We start from the raw sequence: 23,484 nt of genomic DNA on the forward strand, positions 1-23,484 counted from the left end.
ATACTAGACAAGCGTTTTCTGACTCACGTAAACCAACTTAAAAATCTAAATACCATTCTCATATACTATTAATCATTAACTAAAAGCAAACAGCCAATATTGAACAAGTCACACTGGCACGGTAAACCTCTCCAATCGTGCTTCGTTAATAAGTAATTCAGTAGGGGATAAAGTCCACTTTTAACTAACGGATACGTTGTTTTCGCGCCCACTAACTGATATATACGCTCACATTTTGTAGTTAACAGTGTTCGTCTGTTGTATAAAAAAACAACGCCTTGGCATACGGATACAAGCCTACATATTTGATATTGCATATATCAACCTGTTAGTATACTCAAAGTGACTTCTCTCTTTTTCTAACAAAGGTAAGTTTCGAAACTGGATCACAAGATCTTTCCCCGTGGTTCATGGTAAGCGCGGTTTTCGTTACCTCGTACTCTTTGCAGGAAACAACTCCACCCAGTTTTAGTTATCTTGGTTTACAATTCTGCTGACGACTGTTATGTTGTAACGAGCTCATGAGCAACAGTATATTTGTGTTTGAACGAACGATGGTCTTTTACGCAGTACAGGCCTGTAGATTTAATAGGCTATACAGTATAACTTACGCGCCAACGTTTATATAGGCCTATCCAAGCGTTTGGGGTCTTAAGGTATACGATTCAAATTGTTATAAACTTCAACAAACGAATATTTTTGACGAGATGCATAGTTCCCTTGTCACAATGACGTTATCATTTCGCTATATCAAGCTTCATTTACATAATGTTTGCACTATGATTTCAACTTTAAGCATAAAATAATGCTTATTGTCTTGAAATGTGAATACAAAAGGAAGTTTGCCCACCTGCGAAAGGCAACAGAAAAAATGTGAGATTGCGGTTTGCTTTAAACAAAATTACAAATATTTGAACTAGAAAATGTCACCAACTAATGGTATATCACGCTTGACCATCAGTAATTAGAACGAAAGTAGATAAACCAGAAATGGTTACTTCAACTTCCACCAAATATCTATCTACGTAGGCATACGTAAATAGGCTATTTATCGTCACGGAAGATAATATGGTATACGTACTTGGCTACGTAGACTACGTATATAACATAAATAGTGAAGCTTTGTACAGTAGCTTTTCTGCAGTAACGTCTACAATGATTGAGCCCGAGTGCTAGTTAGGGCATTGAGGCTATATGGGGACAACATTCGATGCCGTTTGGCATTAAATTTCAATCAGTAAAATCCCATTGTAAATTTGGTTATCCATTTCTCTGACGTAATGGGAGCAATTAGTTGTGTCTATTAGGCAAGGTGTGATTGTAACGCTACATGGCCTCCAGTCAGGGGAGGTAGGATTATGAAAGGGTAGAGAGGGAGGGGGGGGGGGCGTGGCGTAGTTCGCTGATTTCCAACTAAGGAATTTCAGGAGAGTGGCTTCCCGCCTCCTTTCAAGAGCTGAACGTGATGGAGACTTTGTATCAACTGATTTCCTTAAGTGTTTTGCTGTGAATGTTTATGTTAGAAATACCCATTTCCATTGTAAACACAATTGAGGAAACAGAATTATACACGTAAGTAAATTTGACAACTAGAATAATGTTAGTTTTTAGTTCCTTTCTTTTTCGCAAGTTGATAGAACTTTCAACAATTATAAGTTTTACCTGCTCATTTCCAAGTGTTGGATTTCTTTGACAAGATTGCTGGGCGGGGGCGGGAGGAGGGGGGGGGGGCGTTGACTTCGTCCCATCCTAGCGTTCTGACACCTTCGTCACCCGTTGTCGTCAGGGCTCGCGTTTTCGTGGAGACTATGAAAGGTTTTAACGCGGACTAGTGGAAATTTCTGCTCTATCGTGCTATCTCTGCATGGGAGTCGATTTCAAGAGCCCTATAGGAACACCGCTTCCTTGAAAAAGTCCTGAATCTGACTGTCTTTTCCATGAATGTTCCTGCCCTGACCTTATTCCGTCCTGTAGTCTAAAAATCGCTCACCCCCCTCCCCCACCCCTTCTATCCCACCTGTTTACGTTGAGTTCATACAATGTTTTTCCCATGTTAATGCACTTATTTACAAGTCCAACGGCAATCTTATATCTATTCCTTTTGATCAAAGAGAATAATGGTAAGATGTTGGACTTCAACCGTTTGTCTTTACTTTTATAACTATCGGCAGCAAATGAACACCAGTCAATGATACAATCTGAACGTGTTGTACCATTGCAGTATAGACTTATAATACCAATACCGCACTGCATTAATTATCACAATGTCGTCGTCCCTAACCAATGATATGCGTAATGTGTATCGGTAAACACAACAAGCCAATTAGCAAACAGGCTATCATCATCACCAGACCTTTGAACTTGTTTGTTAAAGGCATAAGTGATCAGTTTGTAAGCCAGTCCCATCCAAATCTCGCTTCCGCATTCCCATCTTTGGAGATCACATGACACATCAGACGCCAAATAAATACGACACGAGGATGGCTCCCGCCTACATGTTTGAGTAACACCAATGGTCAAATGAAGATGGCTGATAATAGGGTATATGTGGATGTATGAATATAAGGAATAAAATAGCGGTTGCCAAGGTGAAATGACCTATTCTTACATATGGTTTCTCTTGCATGTGTATATCCAACATTAAAATCTCCTATTTCTATTTCGTTTTAACTTTTCAACATAAATTATAAGTGATTTGCGTCTTATGCTAACCAATAGCATATTGCTATACCATTGTGTAGTATAAATGCCGCATCATTGTTGTTGATGTTTGATGCTCTGTATACATTGCTATTTGACACAAGCAGTTTATCATGATATTCATTAAGAAGAGTTTAGTTAACTTTCATATGAAACAGCGAAGATGTCATAACCGTTCAAAATGTACTTATTTAGAGTACCTAATTATGAAAATGTCTCTGAACGATGATCAATTTTTCAGAATTTTTCAATGTACCATCTCATAAAGGCCTGTCCCCCGTTTTGTTATCTTAGGCAGTATATATAGTTTGCTTCAAACATATGTTTAAAGTTGGGAACATAGCGGTATAAGGTAGAAATATTTGGTCGTTTCTCTTTGTACTTGGCACTGATATTTAAGTTATGTATCATTTTGTCTGTAGTTATGTCGGTATCTCCTGAATACTTGTTCTGCCCAGGCACCGCTTTCGATAAATTCTTGATTGTTAGAAACCGTGGAGGAAGGTGCCTTTTATTGTAAGAAAAACCAAATAGCCTATGTACACCACAATAGATCTATTCGCAAGTTATTAACGAGTTTTGTGCTTTGATAAATACAGCTCAATATTAGTCTGTACTTTAGTTCTCGGCTCTACAATTATTTTGGTCACAAAAGCTCTTCTCGGAAATTCGTTGTTATTAGCTTCACACGGTTTGCTTATAAGATAATAGAAAGATTTGGGTTTGTGGTTGGCTTTGATAGTTTTTCTTTTATTTAGTGTGTCGTTTAACGTAGCATCTATAACAATATTGTACGTGGATAATTTAATAATAGTCATAATGGCAAACCGAATACTCATGTGTATACCGCATAGAAACAACACTCTGAACTGCTGAAGCGGTACCTAGACAACTTCAGTCTTACAAATAACTGTTCAACCTCCAGGGAAAGATTATACCATGGAAAGCGGCACTTTGTCAAACTTTCATTCCTATTTTGGTTAAAAGTGTATTCTGGGGATTACAAAATAATCTATCAAAAAATGTGTAGATACGAGTACAACCCATATATACGAGTACAACCCCATTGGATACGAGTACAACCCCATTAGATACGAGTACAACCCCATATATACGAGTACAAGCCCCATTAGATACGAGTACAACCCCATTGGATACGAGTACAACCCCATTAGATACGAGTACAGCCCCATATATACCAGTACAACCCCATTGGATACGAGTACAACCCCATTAGATACGAGTACAACCCCATTGGATACGAGTACAAGCCCCATTAGATACGAGTACAACCCCATATATACGAGTACAACCCCATTAGATACGAGTACAACCCCATTAGATACGAGTACAACCCCATTAGATACGAGTACAACCCCATATATACGAGTACAATCCCATTAGATACGAGTACAACCCCATTGGATACGAGTACAAGCCCCATTAGATACGAGTACAACCCCATATATACGAGTACAACCCCATTGGATACGAGTACAACCCCATTGGATACGAATACAACCCCATTGGATACGAGGACAACCCCATTAGATACGACTACAACCCCATTAGATACGAGTACAACCCCATTAGATACGAGTACAACCCCATTGGATACGAGTACAACCCCATTAGATACGAGTACAACCCCATTAGATACGAGCACAACCCCATTAGATACGAGTACAACCCCATTAGATACGAGTACAACCCCATTAGATACGAGTACAACCCCCATTATATACGAGTACAACCCCATTGGATACGAGTACAAGCCCCATTATATACGAGTGCCACCCCGTTAGATACGAGTAAAACCCCTTTGGATACGAGCACACTGAACACCCATTAGATACGAGTACAACCCCCATTAGATACGTGGTATGTCACAATAGTATTGATATGAAAAGGAAGGAAATACTTAAGTAAAACCTACATTGTGAAACTGTACTGCAGCTATGCATGCATGTGTCGGTTAGATATCAACGTAGTTCTGTCTTGGATCTATTTCTGTAACTTGGTTGAAAAATATGCATAGCTTTACTTCGTGTAGTGAATTTAAGTATACCAATTGGTTATTGACATTATTTAAGCTTACACAGACTGTCAGCCGTTATTGTGATGGAGGTACGGGAGGTATGTGTGGGCGAGGGGGTGGGGTGGGGCTGTGGTGGGAGGTGTAGAAAATATCCCAAAACAGATACAGTACACTTGTTTTCTCACAAATAGGAATGGGAAAATTTGATCTCTCTCCTGCTTAAACAATATGACTTTTGAAATCACTTGCTTGGGAAATGTTTTCATATAAATGATATTTCTACAGAAAAATGATTACAAAAAGTTCAACTTTGAGGGAGGGCATATGTGTTGGATTGCAAATATAGTATAGTGTATACTCGGAAAGAGCCTCAAATTTTTCTTGTGATTTGATAGACTGCTTTGACAACACCGTTCATCCAAGACCATCAGTTCCAGTTATCACGACAAGAGGGGGTAATGTTCATGGGTAGGCAACCTCCCCTGTGGATTAACCAACCATCCGGACTATATACTTTGTCTGCACATGAAACATTCTTTGAGGGTGAAGGCCGGAGGCGATGAAACATGAGAAAGCGAAATGGATTTTACCAAAAGATTCATGTTTGAAATCACAGGATATTAATTCAGTACCAGCAAGAATTACCTATCTGCCCCTCATCCTCCTGCCCCTGAAAATGAAAACACCCCCCCCCCCCCCCCCAAAAAAACACAAAAAAAAACACACATAAACCGGAAAACGCGAACTTCAAGTTTCGCTATTATTCATGTGATTGCGAAATCAGTAATGTTAATCTTTTAAAAATAAACACGAAAGTGACATAGCTATTCACTATGACCTACTTTTCGATCAGGTTAAAAACCTTATGCATGCTGTGAACTCGACCAGTGATACATGCTAAATTTATAGGCCTCAAATGGTGGGATTACAGATTACAATGTCGGCCACAATGACTTGATATGTAATATCCTGTGTATAATACTCAATCTCTTTTCTGGTTTTTTTTTCCTCCCTGACGGATGGCTATGGCGGGTACGCGGTTACTGGTTTATACATCTGAATTGTTTTATTTTGCTGTTTTCCATCAGTCACATGCTCCAAATTCTCTCGGAGACCATAAAGAGGGAGCAGTGGGATGGGGAGGGGTAGGGGAATTGTGGAGGGGGTAGATAACGTTGCATCTCTCTAGAACAGGAGTTCCCTAACTGGGGTGCATGAACCCCCAGGGGGTGCGTGAGTCCATCCCAGGGGGTTCGTGAGACTTTTCTGAAAGTCAAAACTATAGAGTAGGCTACTTTTTGTTGAACTAAAATCTGATATATCATATAATTTAGTAATGTACAAAGGTCGTACCTATCGAAAAACTCTTTTCGCGTCCCATACGCATATGTTGCAATAGTAGTACCAGGGAGTTGTTCCATAACAACTCCCTGGTAGTACCGTACCGTGCATGTGATGCTAGATCTCTTTACGAAGCACTGTTATGCCTATTATAGTATAATAATAACTCAGATCGTGTCTCGAAAAGGTGGGGTTCGTGGACAACTCTGACATCCACAGGGGGTTCGTGGGGGGAAGGGGATAAAGTTAGGGGAACCCTGCTCTAGAATCAGCTAGAAAGAACATGCAAGATTCGTTTCGCAATAAAAAGCTTGATATAACCTTTGAGTAAGTAATTTGAACTATATATGAGAAAGGTTAATTTTGACGCAACATGTGGTTACAGAATTTGCGGAACTTACCAAACTTAGGCTTGATTATTGGAAGGATTCTTCCTGTTAGGATACCTCAATATAATAAGAGCACATGACGGCGTTGATATGACATGTGATCCTGTATTTATATCAAATTGAAAACAACTCATCCGATGGCAATGATTTGCTAGTTTCGAATGCGTAGAGGCGGAACACTTTCTAATTATAATTCTCAAAGAGGGCAGCTTTTGTTATCCACTTCTAAAACCTGTATAAGGTCAATGAATCAAAGACCAGCTGGGAGATGCTATCTGGTTACATGACCTGACCTGGTAGGGCACTGAAGTGATGTAACTTTTTTTGAGATGTGGACCTTATTAGTTGACATTGGATAGGGTGAGGACAACGTTTGGCTGTATATATTTACGTTTTGTTGGGTGGCGTCTATCTTGGCGCAGAGTCCCACTCTATATCCGGTGGACAGAGCGAAGAAGATGCATGATAAAAACGGGTCCAGTTGTCTGATGATCGATCAACGCGTGAAACTATGAGTAACTACCACTAATCTCAACTAATTCTCATATATATATATATATATATATATATATATATATATATATATATATATATATATATATATGCACCAATTTCAAATTAGTTTTGTCATTTAAAAATGGGTTCATCAGAATATAATGCTCATTGGTTTAGTATGAGCTTAAAAAGCCATGTAGCGTGCGTTAGAAATCCAAGTTTAAAAAGAATGAAAAATAAAGAACAAAATAACAATATTTGTGTATCACCATGACATCAAACATACAGTACCTACTCCAATATGCAGTTCAAACAAAGATATCTAAGGAAAACACGGCATGTTGGAATTTAGAGAAACTTTCACTAGGATACCTGTCGTTCAACTTCCTCTTGTTAGACTATGTTACACAATATTATTTACATATTACGTAGATAAAGAGGCTCACTGCAGACTGCAGTGACTCTGCATGGACGCAAACCACAGAACTGTATACATATAGAAGCCATATCGCACCTGCTGACAACAATACGCTTTGCAGCTATTAGAAGGTCGCTCGCGCCATCTTGATAAACCCCAAAACAATGACTCACGCAGAAGGTGTCTGCGTGATATAGTAACGAGGTTTCGACGGAATTCTGATCTTATCGTCAAAATATCTTTCAGTTTCACATATAGAAACACTTGATGCACTAACTTATTAGCTCGAATTTTGTGGAAAGAGATATACTAGTTGAAATGAATTGCTTGTACACAGTTGGTGACTTAAAAAAAAAATGCTAGCATGTTCGCAAATGTTGTACCATCTTATGTTAGGCCCTTAACAAGATACATAGGGCTCCATGCCCAACCTTCTATATCGATCACCATGCTAATTTAAATTAGAAAAGGATGTTGGGGAGACTGCTTTTCAGAAACGTTTGGACCCCTGAGGGGCTGGTACTCCGACTTGGACGGGCACCAACAATTTATTGAGGGGCACCAATAATTTAAGGGACAATTTAAGGGTCTGTGTGAGAGAACACTAGTCTGAAGGTGGAGGGGCATGCCCCCTGAGACCAGCTTGGCTACCGGACTGCTGGGAAAGGGTTCATTCTCAATAGGAGTAATATAGTCACTTCAACAAATTATCATTGAAAGATAAAGACAGTGATAAAGGCCTACACTGCAAGTCATGTTGAGGTAAAAAAAATCTTGAAAATATTTTTTGGCAATTAAGGTCAACAAAAGCTGAAGCTCAGTGAGTGATCTTCGAGAAATTGCTGCAGTTTTTTCAACTGAAAGGTACCTCACAGTAATGCAACAACCACAATGCCATTACTGCCGTGTATCAGGTGATGCATGATGCAGGTGCCTGTAAATCACACAAATCGACTTTGGATAGAACTTCCCAAAATATATTTCTCTGTATACTTTCTGACTATTTTCAATATGGTGTATCGGACTGTCATCTCAGTCCCAGCAAAGTTTATCACCATTAATAGAATTGAATTCTAATTTCCTATCTTAGCAATTGGATTATAGCCTATGCCTAGTGTTGCTTTAATACAGCGATAACTTTACAGCTATATATAGTACTAGCCTAGCTAGTAGTATACATTAGTTGACTTGTAGTTGTAGAGCTAGGCTAGGCAAGCCATATGCTATCGCCCGTCTGTGTCACTGCCATTGAAATGCCAAAGGACAAACGCAGTCTTGCGGTTATAATGTAATATTGATCGACAATAACTTCGATGACATCCTACGAGTTGTATATTTGTTCATTTAAAAGCCGCATTTCAATTTCTTTGAACCTGGAAAACGTCGTTAAACGTGCAGTCTGGCACTGTTACATGTTGTTACGTCCCAGCAGTTTAGTAAAGGCTTCATAATTGACGCACCTTCTAATCTGACGCACCTTCAAATATTACTAGCAACGATACAGGAGGCACCTAAACTTTTTGCAGCCAAGCTGAGTTACATATTTGATGAGTTTTAATTCACTGTGTTTTTTTAAGCTTTTAACATGCACCCTCCCCCTAGTTTTGCGCATTGTTTGGGCATTTGGAATCTTACTTCATAAAAATAACCAAAATTGCCTCAGTATGGTACCACTATTCTCTGGGACCTGACCCTGTCTGAGCTTAGAGGCTCAGAACATAGCCAACAGCATCCAAAGTCAATGGATGTATACTTAGGCCTACACTACAGTTAGCTTATCGACGAATGTGTCAATTTGGGGGTATATGAAAAAACTTGACACGGCAGGCATTTTGTGGTCAAATTCTGCTCAATTGTGAACGTTGCGTAGGCACAGAACAATAAATATTTTGAGATCATTACATTTGTGAGGAACTACACATATGAAAAATGCATACAGTTGAGTGATTTGGATTTTTCGTTGAGAGACATCGTTAAACAAATCCTTAAATGCGTCAATTATGAGCCCACCATCCAACACATCGAGCAGTAACAAACTGTTTCGTGGAACCAAGTTTTTAACATGATAAATATTCCGTTTCGTTTTCCAGTCCGCACACGTATACCCTTAGAAGTGGCTCACAATTCTGTGTAGCTTTTAGACAGTTTTTAAGTTTAAGAATGTCTTACAATCTGAAAAATTAATTAGGCACTTCATTGCCTAACGTTGAGACGTACAATAGCATAGTAGTTTGACGCTTTTGGGTGAGCTGTTGATATTCAATTTGCTGCAAGCTTCTATGTATCAATTTCTGTGACGCACATCAGATAAACTCAAATGACCAGTCGTTTTTAGTAGAACGCTTGACCTCGGGTCAAATTTACCCTATGTCGACAGCAAAATGCGCCAAAATGTGAAGCTGGCTTTCGTGCACGCAATTTCAGCGATATTACTCTATGCATTACACAGAGTCTCTATATACGGCTCTGGCATTACACCACCAATAGCGCCACTAATACAAACCAAAAATGACCACCAATAATGTACGCTATTTATAACATCTTTTGTCTCTTATAGAGAGTCATATCAAATAAAAGGAGTTTACCCCTGTTCGACCTCGCAAGAGAGTCATATAACACTGTTACCACCTTAAATAGAGGCCTTCTTTCCTCCCATGTATAAACAGTGCTTATAGGTTTATATCAGCAGATACGAACCCAAACCCTGTCAATAGGTAGCGAATAGCGATAACGACATCCCATAAACAAGACAATTATTGGTCTGTTCGGGGTAGCGTAGCGTAGTATAAGTTCTTTCACTGAGTAAGTAAATGACTGAGTCTAGAAAATACATTAGCAGCTTAAAAGTTCGTTTTTATTCTGTCATTTTGTGTGATGTCCTTACTTTGATGTTAATGACGCTACTAAAATAACAAGTTTTGGATACATTAGTAACTTATCGACATTGACTGCAAAATGTTTTCTTTAAACATGAAGAAATGGGAATATATAAACACCCTTAAATGCCGTGACATTGAACGGCACCAGCTGGTGAAACTAATGAGATCTGAGACTACCAGCAATTTTGTCATTTTAATTTCAATATCACTATGGTATATCCATGTGTTTTTGATATTGTTTATTCATCGGATGTGTAGAGCATATATAGGGTACGATCTTAATGATAATTTCCTCTAAAGGGGACGGAAATCGATCAGATAATGTCTTTAAACCACGTGAAAGAATATTGAGTACGATTGACATAATTAAAGTGAATGAGACAAGAACACCGTACTTGTTTTTAATATTTTTATTTATTCATTTCTATTTTTTGGTGTGGGGGTGGGGTGTCACTTATACACATTTAGCGTTGCGTTTGTACAATTCTTTTGGCTCCTTTCCTCTCCCCCTCACCTATACCCCAGCCCCAGACCATCATACTCCGACTTCAAAACAACAACCCTGCTTATTTTCACGAGTAGTGTAGTACTGTTGATTTATGTCCGTCTCAACTTTCCACGTTACATTTATCTTTTGGATCTGTTGGCAAACTTTAAGGGTTTGCTTTATTACATTCCGTTCTGGGACTAAGGATAATTTCTACAACAAAATGTAATATTGTGTAACAGAAGGGATGGGAGACGGGTTTTTGGTTTGGAGACTTGCATCGACTCCTCTACCAATTCGTTGCTATAATTAATGGACATACCACACTACCTACCGTCCTACCCAATGAGGAAACAATTACCCCCACCCCACTCCCCCTAACCGTTATTTGTTTTGTTCGACGCAGTTTTCCTCCAAAACCAGGGACGTCGGATCTCAGGGATAATGATCTAACCTGGTCCTTAAGTATAATACGACAATAAGAATACCTTATTCTTAGCTACATATTTCTCCTGGCCCCCTTATTGAGCTCGGTCTTCTGGGATATATTCCAATCCACTGGACCCCCACACTTCAGACTTGCCAAAAGCTAAAACTATATGGGAAAACCAGTGGCGGCGGAACCGGGGGGGGGGGGCTTGGGGGGGGGGGGGGGGGCTCAGCCCCCCAATGAAAAAGTTGAGGGGGCAAATGCATGATAAGCCCCCCAATATTTACCAAGGCTCCGAAACGTGCATCTGCCCATTTTTCAATGCATACTTGTCGATCTGTCCGATGCACACGTATACTATATAGGTGTAATAATTTTAGTAATTGCTGGGGGACCCTGGTCCCTCGGACCGCCCCTGGCTATAGACCACATTGTCACCCCAACCGCGTCTTCACGCCGCGTGAAAAGTGGAAGCAGTTAGTGTGAGTACCGGTAAGCGTAACACAACTTCGTCTTAGGCCAATGACTTGCCTCATTTCAGCCAGTTCTCTAACATCCCCTTACTTAGTGGCGGAGCGTCCATATATACAGTCAGGGGGCGGATCCCTCCCCCTCCTGACGGACTCAAATGGACTGCTGGCGCCCTTTTCAGCTTTTCACTACTTTTAACTTATTCGCGATTATTGACTATTTTATTGCGCTCTCATATACCTATTGACATTTGTCATATTCTGTTGGTGTAATTTTCCGACAAAATGGCGACGACACCTATTTATTCTCCGTTTATCTGCAAATTAGCAATGCCCGGAAAGGGTCATTTCCTGCAATCTAGGGAGTAACTTTACTCAAAACTTTTCTGTACGCTCCGCGCCAACCTGTGGTGGCGCTCCGCTTAGATAGTGTCGAAAGCGCCCCTACAGACCATTCTTGCCCCCCCCCCTGACAAATACCCCTAGCTCCGCCACTGCCCTTACTACACTCAAAAACGTCTTTGCGAGTACACTACGAGTAATAGCTACTCTCTTAAAACACCATCGAATATACAAATTACAATGTTTTTACAGACTTTTACGTGCAATCTGAGATATTGCAGGTTTGAGACCCATATTTTAGGGCTAGGTATTCGCAGCATAAAACACTCGGGAAGTGCCGTTTCCGGCCATCTAGGGGGTTTGAAAAAACCCAAAATTTTCTTGTACGCTCCGCGCCAACCGATGGTGGCGCTCCGCTTAGATAGTCTCCACACATTAGCCCCCCAATAATTTTTCCGTTCCGCCGCGCCTGGGGAAAACTGACAGGTTATTATATCAGAATAAATAGCTCCCGTGTCTGCATGCTTGTAATCTTTTCTGCTAAAACATATCACATCTTGTATGTTTCGCTAAAGACACCCGATTGGCTTTATTCATACCTAGTCCATCCCGCTGGGAAATGATATTTGTTTGATGTAATCACTGTATGTAGTCGGATGCCGTTATCATTGCATATAGTTGTAGTCTCACCCCTCTCTGACTTTCAGTAACTCTCCCGTTCTGTATCGCAACAGTGAGCTACCAGGACCCTCCTCTGCCCTCACCTAGCCCCTCACCTCGAATGGCATTCATTCATAGAGGTATGACGTCATCTTGTTACTCCAGCGATGTGAGCTAACAGGGACATGAAATAATAGCTGACATGAATATCACAGTATTATTGGAATATTGGAATATTCCGAAACAGAATACGAAATAACGAGAAGAGTGCAACACTAAGAATTCAGCAACATGCATGTTTGTTCTCAACTTCCCCTTCGAAACTAATTATTTCCCTTTTGAGAGGAGTAGACATAGTAATATGCCGATAAGCGGTGACCGAATAACAGCCAGAACGGATGGATACCATGTAACTGGCCGTGTGATTCAGACGAACTTTCTGTGTTAAGTTACGAGTACACGATAATTCGGTTATTCTTTGAATTGTTTACAATACTAGATTCAAGTTTGGCCGGATCTGACTCACGTAATTTAGAGAAAACTGGTATAAATTCCGGACCATTTTGGAATTTACTTGACAAATATAAAAGTCCACCCGATGGACAGGGAGTGCAAAATATACAAACAACGGTATGTTAATTCCATGAAATTATATAGGAATATTTATTATAGAGGGTTCAATGACTTATCCGCAACAACAGCTGGATACAGACTCATAAAACATTGACTCATTAAGAGTTTCTGAAATAGCAAAGATATGTATTGGCTACAGATTGGGATTCGAGTCAGTATACATCATACTTACAAGTCAAGTGCGTATGCGAATATATCCAACCATAATAGTTGGTGTCGATCCCTTTATAGCCATTTCTTTGCTGGGGGCACAGAGAGTTGGGAACAGTATTCTGTGGGGTGGGGTTGGCGGTGGGGGTTAGGTGGGGGAAGGGAAGCAAAGGCCGCTTATATCCACGGACCTGCTCGCATTCCCTGTAACAAGAGATCAAATACCAAATACATTCGAAGGAGAAAGGCAGAAATTAGGCTCTTTGATCTATAATTGTTAGTACACTGTACACCATAAGCATGAATTCATTTTGAAACAGAATATAATCTATACATTGGTTATAAAAGGTGATGCGATTAGCTAATAATGTCCTTGATTTAGGCGGATCCATTTTAGTACTCGGCATTACTTCTTGAGTATATTATAAAAATGAAAAAACACAATTCTTTATTCCATATTTCCCGCCCCTTATTAAATCCGAGCCACACCGACCCCACCACCCCGCCCTGTCTCGTCAAGCTTCGATGCAGCAGGACCACTTGCTACTTTCAAACTTTCAATTTGGGCCTCCTAACTCCTCTTCTTTCAACCGTAATATATATTATCAAACTTTCAATTTGGCCCTCCTAACTCCTAATATATATATATATATATATATATACATAAATATATACATAAATATATATATATATACATATAAATATTTATTTTTTTTAATTTTTTTTTTTACCAACGTCCACTCAAATTTAGGCTATCACATGATTCCTATATTTAAAGAATAAGAATGTGATAACTATGTCTTCCCTTTATCTATCTAAATATCTCTTCTTAGGACATTTGAATTAAGACCTAATTATGAGTCTATCACGTGACACATTCGGTAACCGAGCTAAGGAACAAGATGAATTGGAGAAGAAACTGTCATCATTTGAGAAATACATCCAGTCAACATTCGCTGAGTTCATCGGAACAGCTCTTTTTACTTTTGTGGCCTGTCTTGCTGTCTCATCGAGGGATGTCTTGTCCATCGCTTTCGCAGAAGGACTTTGCATCGCGCTGTTGTGCGCTGCATTCGTCAATATCAGGTCAGTGGAAACCTCTTAATTTCGATTGATGTATATGTAGTGTTCAAACTTACGAAATTTAATATCTTTACGAGGACTCTGTTGGGTCAAACATTAATATAGATTGAGAGAACCCCCTTGATCCCTCCTCCCCCACCCCCTCCCGCCGACCCGAAAAATATGTTGCACGTCGTGCAACATGCGTAGTAGTGAGTTAGTTAGTGTGTTACACTATAAAGCTGAACTATCTAAGTTGCTATATGCTCGTCGGTGGTATTATAGTTAGGCTAACTCAAAATATTATTATCTCCTTCTCTTTGCCAACATTTTCATAATGAAATCATCTTAATGTTGGTTTCTTCTAGTTCATATATTCACCCGTAAATTCAATATATTTATATTTAATTTTATATTTTGGCACTATTTTTTTCAATAGCGGAGGTCATTTCAATCCTGCGTTATCCTTTGCTGCAGCCATCTGTGGGGCGATAAACCCTATTCTTGCAGTCTTGTACTTTGTTGCCCAGACATGTGGGGCCATGGTCGGTGCATCGTTCGTCAAGGTAAGTGGAAACATTTCACTTTATAGATGTTCGTTGCATCCAATATATATATATATATCAAAGTATCTCTTTCAAGATCCGGCTTTAGGAATCAAATATGATTTTGAGTTGCTTAACATCATGTTTGATCTCTAGAGTAAGGCTATGTCACCAAAACAGTTGTTCGATACAGGTGACAAACGCCTACAGTGGAATTACGACCTTCCTTACCGGTTTCGAACCTCTGGACATACAATCGGCGTCCATAGCCTATAGTGGTTAGGGTGTCCGCATATAAAGCGGGATGGCCGGGCTGTTTGACGTTTGACGTGCTGGCTGAGAGCCAATCAGAAACGAAGAAATGATTTCAGTGTCAGTTCAGTTTGGGAAAAATATATTCGCGGCCGGGCTCGAATCCCTGTGGAGGGTGGAAGTTTTTCACTGTTCTGGATATTGCAACTCACTACAATTTCAACTATATATATATATATGTATGTATTTATGGAATAAGACTGATCTGAAAATACATCACGATTAATCGTATTCAAGCACTCAGTTCTGCTTATAAACTGATTCCTCAGCAACGAGTAACACATATTATTGCAACTAATGAGAAATGTGTAATTGTTTCAGTTATATAGGCCTGCGCTACCTACCTCGGAGCCCCAGCCTTGTTCGAGACATTAAACGGTCACTATATTCATTATCTACAGTGGTTCGAACTTTCAAGATGTCACTAGATATAGCATCCGGCTTACTCTGAATATATATATATCTATAAATATTCATTTGCCTTTGTCGTTTACCTCCATTTCATTAACAAAGGTCTGTTCAGGGTATGTCTATCGAGATCCGGGTTTAGGTATCACAAAAGATTTCGAATTGTTTAGCATCATTTTTGATCTCTAAAGTAAGGCAAATATGTCACCAAAAAAATAACTATATTGTTCGATACAGGTGACAAACGCCTACAGTAGAATTGCGACCTTCCTTACCGGTTTCGAACCTCTGGACATACAATAAGCAGTGGCGTAGGAAGGTACTTTTGAGTGGGGGGGGGGGCTGAAGACTGATGGCCGGCCTGGGGGAGGGGTCTAAGGGGAGGGGGTGTCCCCCTCCCCTTTGGATTCTTTTTGCATTTCCAGGTGGCCTCAGATGCAATTTGGTGCAATATAGCACACTTCAACACCCACTCCATTTTGTAAATAATTTTGCATTTTCACCTGGCCTTAGATGCAATTTGGTGTTCCAAATGAGATTTTTTTCTGATTTGGAAATGAAAAAGGGGTTTTCTGACTTGCTGAGCGGGGGGGGGGGCGGAATGATACTTCCGCCCCCCATATTTTTCACTGGGGGGCTGGCGCCCCCAGCCCCCCGGTTCCTACGCCCTTGACAATCAGCGTCCATAGCCTAGTGGTTAGGGTGTCCGCATATAAGGCGGGAGATTTGAAATCATCAACAACTAACTAGACATCATGGCTATGATGACGTCATGATAGTTTAGGGTTGTTTGGACTGTCTATTCGCCAAGACTGAGTAGATCTTGCAAATCACTGTGCTGCCGAAACGCCTAATCAAGCATACGGAAGAGTTTTGACAACATCGCACTATCGAGTTACAAATATTACTGTAAAACTATAAATATGACCGTCTTGCATATAATACGTTACCATGTTAAATAATCGTTTAAGAAAGTATAAGCAACCTGACTGATCGGCGTTTTGGTAATTTTCAGATTTTACTTTCTGTTCGAAGGGGTTAGAATTTTTCGTCCTAGGTAGGGGGGGACATTCATATTCGAGGTGTACTCGAATAGGTTTAAAGGTAAGCAATATGATATGGACTCTTCTACACTACCGTACAAACACGCCAGGAATGTGTTTGATTTTGATCAATCACGGAATCGTTTGACGTCACAAAATCGACGACTGTTTCACGCACTGATGAATTATTTCATTCAGAAAATGGACTTGTTGATGACAAGGCTGAATGAACACCAGCCTACTCCCAACACTTGAACAAGAATATGTATTTTATACTTGGCTACGACTTGCAACAAGTCTAAATCACGCATAGGAAGTCCTCGATGATGTCATAAAGGGGTGTGGTGCCATGACGTGTTATTTTAGTTTCTCAATGCTTTGATCATTCGATCTCGCCCCATATGTGAGTTAATATTAACCATATTCGTGTTGTGTCCTGTCCTATATGGACATGCATAACAATTCTACACTCATATAGTAATGTTTCCAGTCCTATATGGACAAGCATAACAATTCTACACTATATATATCGTGTTGTGTCCAGTCATATATGGACAAGCATAACAGTTCTACACTCATATCGAGTTGTGTCTAGTCCTATATGGACAAGCATAACAGTTCTACACTTATATCGTGTTGTGTGTGGGGGGGGGGCGAGGGAGAAATTCAAACACATTAATTAATGAAAACTAGTAATGCTATCAGGACGACCATCTCTAGAACAGTCTTGAGATTACACCATCGGGTTGATGGCTTTTTCAGCCTGACTCTGTCGACAAAGCGCTCTTCATAAATCTGGGGACACTTCTCCAATTTAAGTAATTGAAGCTGCGGGCATCTTCCAAAGCATTCTTTACAAGCATCAAATTAATTTCATAGCGAATGGAACATATTTCGATTTTTAATTTAATTTGGCCTATCTCAAATATTTTGTACTGTTCTCACTTGATTCTTTGAAAATATATTTCATGGAGTTGCTTCTTAAATTTATGCAAAAATTAACAGATATATTTATTTCAAGGATATTTGTTTGTACATATTTTGTTACAGGCTGTCATTCTGGGAGACTCTTACCATATTCTGAAAGGGGGCGCTAATCAATTCCGTGGTCTCGGCGTTCCTTATGATCCATATGATTCCTTCCATCATCTGAACGTTACCCCGGTAACCGCTATTGTCGTGGAAGCCATCTTGTCCTGTCTGATCTTCACTGTGTACCTGCAGGCTAATATCGACAAGAAGAGCCGATCATCCATGGGCCCGATGGCCTATGGATTCGCCCTGATAGTGGCTATCATATCCGGGTCAGTATAAGCTCGTTGTTATTTTATATTATTTGACAATGAGGCTTACGCTATATTTAATAGCTTGAGTTCAGAAAAATCCAAGTTAATGTGATTTAGAAAAGAGGATAGTAGTGTACCTTTCTTTTATTCATACAACTATATTTAATTTGTTTTTCTTTGAAAGGGTGTGTGATCTCTTTCGACTTTTCAAATGTAACATTTTCACATGTACCCCAATTCTTATAAATACGCATCATGAAAAGAAGAAAAGAAAAAAATATCGAAAAAAAAACAAGTTTGTTGTTGTTATAGCAATATTTAATCCCTCACAGTACTTCTTTACTTTACAGTACAAATTTCAATATAGATGATAATATAAACCGTACTGGCATATAGAAGTATTTAAATGTCACAAATACTTCGACGATGTTTTCGCCTTTCCGCGTCTCTTTCATTTCTTGAATTATCAAATAGCACCCTCTCTAAACTATCGCGACAAACTTTACAACTATGGAGAGGGCGCTAATTAGGGATCTCTGAATCACAGAAAATGAACTTTCCTATAGATACCGCCTTGGGCAACTAGAACTGCATTCGGCATGCAATTACGTAATATTGTAGTGCGCATGAGAAATAATTGGGCTCGTAAAACTGCATCGTTGCAGTGAATATATATCTAGGGAAAAATTTACCTGTACAGATATCACTCTGTAACGTGGGCAAATTCATGTTGCACAATTCGCTGGGTGGCCTATTCTTACACAGAGGGTTTGTTTTATATAAGTTGTGTACTTACATTTGGAGACTTCTCCAGATAGTTGTGACTGCAACTTAATGGGCAGGTTAAGCGGGTGGGGGTGGGGGGTGGGGGGTTGAGCGATGACAAGAATGTTCCCTTAACATTGAACAGGTGTCAGTGTAGTAAGGAATATTCTCTACCGACCTTTCTTGACAGTTTCCATGTTTCTGGTGGATCATTCAACCCTGCTCGTAGTTTTGGACCAGCCGTTCCTTCTGGCTACTGGGATCAGCACTACATATACTGGGCTGGTCCATATGTTGGCGCCCTCGTATCTGGTGTTATGTACAGGTAAATATGATTTCGATTTAATGTATTATAGCTATTTCACCAAGACTGTTTTATCGCAATGTTTTATTTCTTGTTGTTTTGAAAACATTTAAACTTATCAGAAAAATTGAATCATTTCACACATAAAGTTATCTTTTAATGCAAATGCTTCCTCTTCCATACTCAAGTGTACCCAGGGGCTGGATATCAACACTAAGCAGCTTTAAAAGATGATTAGAACCATTGCTAACATTACCGTTCAGCTCTTTTCAGTTTTCATATTGTGAAAAGTGTGATTTTTCAAAAATATTCGAAGTAGATGTATTACCAGCCGTTTTATTAGTTTTGTTGTAAAGAAGGCAATGCCATTCTCAAATTGAACTTTATTTTTCCCATTTTATTTCAGACTTATTCTTGGTGATGGCAAGAAACGGCTGATCATGCGAGACTAGATTCATGTCAGCAGTTTTCAAACGGATGTAATAAAATCATGTTGCGTACAGTAGTGCCCAATTCAGCTTCATTTCGGAATCAATACAGACGCTTTTAATGCAACCATATCTGCAGAAAGTCGCTGGAAGAGTTTTGTTGATGTATATAATTGGGTTATTTTAGGGCAGCATGATATAGTTTTTCTGTTTCTTAAAATTTTGTACTTCTTTTCACTCCCGCCTTTTTTTGTTTTGCAAAAATAAATATTGTGGATTTGTAGTTCATGAAATAGTATAGGCTCTGTATACTTGCTATTAAGTCTATTTCTCTTATCTGTCTTCTGCCAACCCATGAAAACCAAGATTTCATTTACTTCTAAAATTTCAACTGCTTACTTTCTTTTTTTGATTATTATTTCTAGCGATGTAGGTCCGTGAGCCGGTGATTTTTAAGGGAGCGTACTGGTCGAAACGACTTTCGGTACTCCGCAGTTAAACTGGTTAAAAAGGGATAATATTGGAATATGGACTAATCTCACAAAGTTAGGTTTTTTGGATAAACACCATGAAAACAACGAGTTCAATTGTATAATAGCCATGGTTATTGTTCTGTGCGACCTTCAGTATGCCACCGTACTTTTCTGCTAATGTAAAATCAGTCATTTTGTTTACGACCATTTCTCTTCCACACAAATGCCAGCTCCCGAATAGGGCTCATATATTATTAGTTCAAGGTGAAGCTAGCATAACGTTAGATTCATCTATGTTATAGTATATAGAGCTAACTTTATATTCTCAGCGGCCAATGTTTATCAATTTCCATCCACTTTTTCACGAAAGTTATTTTGCTTTCCCCAAAAAATTTGTGAAATACAACAGGAAAGAACTATAATGATTATTTCATAACGTTGCCTCATTTGATAAAGACCAATTGATAATTATAAATTCTCGATTCTTTTTTGCAACTCTCCTCCCCCTCCCCTTCCCCTTCCCCTCCCCAGAAGGAAGTGCATTGGAACTGCTTCAGTGAATTACACTGGAAATGAACTGTTCACATCAAATATGAGGGGAGGGCAAGAATGTACAGTACTATCATAAGAGTATTGGCTTTTCGGTGTAGTGATCATACAAGTTCTGTATCGACTATCGGTACTGTGTATCATAGCCACTGTAGTCTTCCATGTGGGGGTGGGAGGGGTGAGGGGTTGGGTAGATTTGGGCCTATTCAATCGCCATTTGTCGGGTAACAGACTAAAATAGACCAATTTTTGTAAATTCTATTGATGATTTTCTTTGTGATCCGATGTTCCACGGCTTTTCGCTTTCTTTTATCTGTTTTATTTTAATCAATTAATATGCAAAGTATGTCGACAGTTTCGCATATATAATCTCAAGATTTTACTTTCTTTCATACGTTAGTCTTCTTGATCAATTTTTCTGCCAAACTTTGAAACAAATACCGTATTCAATGATTCTCATCCCTTGGTATTCAGAACGATAGAATTGATTATAAAATATATTGTAATTATAGTACATGTGTTGTTCTTTCAAACGCTGAAATTTTTATTATTAATTTTGTGTAAATGTCAAAAATAAACGAACCAATAATTATCAGAGTGTGATTAATCATCTATTCGACGATCTTTCTTCCTTGCTGTATCATGTACTTGTCAAAGGTCATCGTACTTTAGCCCATGGGGGTAGGAGCCGGGGGCGATTTTTTTTTTCCCAAACAGGTTTGCAATTACGGAGTTTTCAGCCAATCAGATTGCTCGTGACGTCAGCATAAATATTAGCCATCGCTTGGAGGTTCTGCATCCATTTGTTGCAACGAAGTTATACCCGTTCAAAATTACCCCGTAGCTTTTCGTACATATATTTAGATATGTTTGGAGTTGGTTTAGACATATTTAGCACACTAGTATTATATGATCTAATTTGATCGAAGTTTTCTGTGAAGGCATTAATCGATAACATCGCACAGTGAAAGTTTCGTACAGGGTACATCTCATATGCGCTGTAGGTCTATATGTATTATAACTCTGTACACAATGCAGTGACGGAAATATTTCATACTATACACTATACTGTTTTGCGTATATTTACTGAAGACTCGCGTCGTGAAGTTGATTTTAGTGTAGGCCTACCCATTCCACGAAACGAATTCTGATTTCAATAGAACGGCTCACGAATCGTGGATAACGTAAACACGAACCAAATAGAAGGTAGCGTATGTATCATAAGTGAGGTCAACATGTTATCCAAGCATTTAACTCTGTACACAGTGCAGTGTCGGAAATATATCACACTATACTGTTTTGCGTATATTCACTCAAGACTTGTGAACTCGCGTCGTGAAGTTGCTTTCAGTGTAGGTCTACCCATTCCACGAAACGAATTCTGATTTCAATAGCACGGCTCACGAATCGTGGACAACGTAAACACGAACCAAATAGAATGTAGCGTATGTATCATAAGTGAGGTCAACATGTAATCCAAGCATTAAAAGTAAAGTTAGGGCGTTTGGAGGGAAACCCCTTAACTAGACTCAGTCAAGTGTCAGTGTGTAACCCAGTATATGTCTTCAAGTCGAACTTCCAAGCGATGGCTATTATTTATGCTGACGTCACGAGCAATCTGATTGGCTGAAAACTCCGTAACTGCAAACCTGTTTGGGAAAAAAAAAATCGCGTCCCGTGCACGTCACTTGTATACCAACTCTCATAACGATACTATGACTGTTTTGGGGCGTGTCTGTAAAGCCTATGTATAACAGAACTAAGTGAAGAATTATCGATAATTATCGATCGAGGTAGACATTCTTTTATTTTTATTTTTTATTATTGTCATCTTTAATGAGGGTAGTCCTGCTCAGTGCAGAAGCACTGCTTTTCAGAAGAGCCGTCAGTACAAAATATACAATAAATATGCAGAAGAAAAACGGCAAAAAAAGCAAAAAAAAAAAAAAAAAAAGGACTGCAAAAAGATAGACCTACAAATATCAGACATCTAAACAAAATATATAAGTTTTCATATTGCGTTTAAAGTATTAACATTTGGCAAGCATTTCAAATTTGGGGCAAGACTGTTCCACGACCTGCCTCCAGAAAATAGGACCTTTTATATTTCCCAGATCTATTACAGGAGCAAGTGAAACATTATTATAGAGCAGCTATAGATCTATAGTTCCGTGGGAATCTCTCAGTAGAATAGTACAGTAAGGTAAATCTCGAGCCAGGCCGCGGACACACCTATAGCCTACATTAGAATATTCCTGAAATATAATGCACGTTGACGGACATATAATTTAGCCACTTTAATTCAGCAAAAATATCTATAAATTAATGTAGGCCTACATCCCGAAGCCCACACCCCAGGATTAATCTAGCCGCATGATTTTGAAGAACCTGAACCCGGTCAACCAATTTGTTCGTCGCCGTAGTCCAAACGGCAGAACAATAATCAATTTGGGGTACAATTAGAGCGTTGTACAGAGTATTACGTGAATGCTGGTCAACACACCAAACGATAAATGGCGTAGTTACTAATAAAACTAGGATTTTTTTATTATAACTCTTATATATGATTCGCTGTTGGGGGAGGTTTCTAAATCTCTCCAACTGATATGTAGCTTGGGTCATGCCTGGAGGCTGGAGCTGTATGAAAGAAGACCCGGATCAAGAACTTTGTATAGGGGTTACGTGTTCTTATCCCTCCCCGATTAATACATAAAGAAACCGTACAAAGATCGCACCAAACCTCAAACCTATCGACCCAAAAAGTCTCCTTCCAAGTTCCAGCTTTAGGTATAAGATCTTCGAGAGAGTTATTGACAACCGCACCAGAACCCACTTAGAACCGCAAAACAATATCATTCCCCCGTTTCAATAAAGGCT

General features: G+C 39.3%; 1 protein-coding gene across 1 annotated transcript; it reads left to right on the forward strand.

Moving 5' to 3' along the window:
- Window positions 1-208: 208 nt before the first annotated feature.
- LOC139960210 (aquaporin-8-like) lies at window positions 209-21,199 on the forward strand. The gene is made up of 6 exons (XM_071958401.1): window positions 209-368; window positions 14,266-14,518; window positions 14,934-15,060; window positions 17,853-18,106; window positions 19,044-19,178; window positions 19,564-21,199. Exons 2-6 carry the CDS (start codon window positions 14,289-14,291, stop codon window positions 19,607-19,609), a joined length of 792 nt encoding a protein of 263 aa, XP_071814502.1. The 5' UTR covers window positions 209-368; window positions 14,266-14,288; the 3' UTR covers window positions 19,610-21,199.
- The last annotated feature ends 2,285 nt before the right edge of the window (window positions 21,200-23,484 follow it).

The sequence above is a fragment of the Apostichopus japonicus genome, chromosome 19 (genome assembly GCF_037975245.1).
Source record: "Apostichopus japonicus isolate 1M-3 chromosome 19, ASM3797524v1, whole genome shotgun sequence".
Classification (NCBI taxonomy): domain Eukaryota; kingdom Metazoa; phylum Echinodermata; class Holothuroidea; order Aspidochirotida; family Stichopodidae; genus Apostichopus; species Apostichopus japonicus.

Excerpts from the sequence above, each read along its gene's own strand:
- LOC139960210 (XM_071958401.1), top strand. The coding sequence starts at position 14,289 with ATGAGTCTATCACGTGACACATTCGGTAACCGAGCTAAGGAACAAGAT. Across the intron at positions 15,061-17,852 it reads TCGGTGCATCGTTCGTCAAG|GCTGTCATTCTGGGAGACTC; the intron begins GTAAGTGGAAAC and ends ATTTTGTTACAG. Across the intron at positions 19,179-19,563 it reads GTATCTGGTGTTATGTACAG|ACTTATTCTTGGTGATGGCA; the intron begins GTAAATATGATT and ends ATTTTATTTCAG.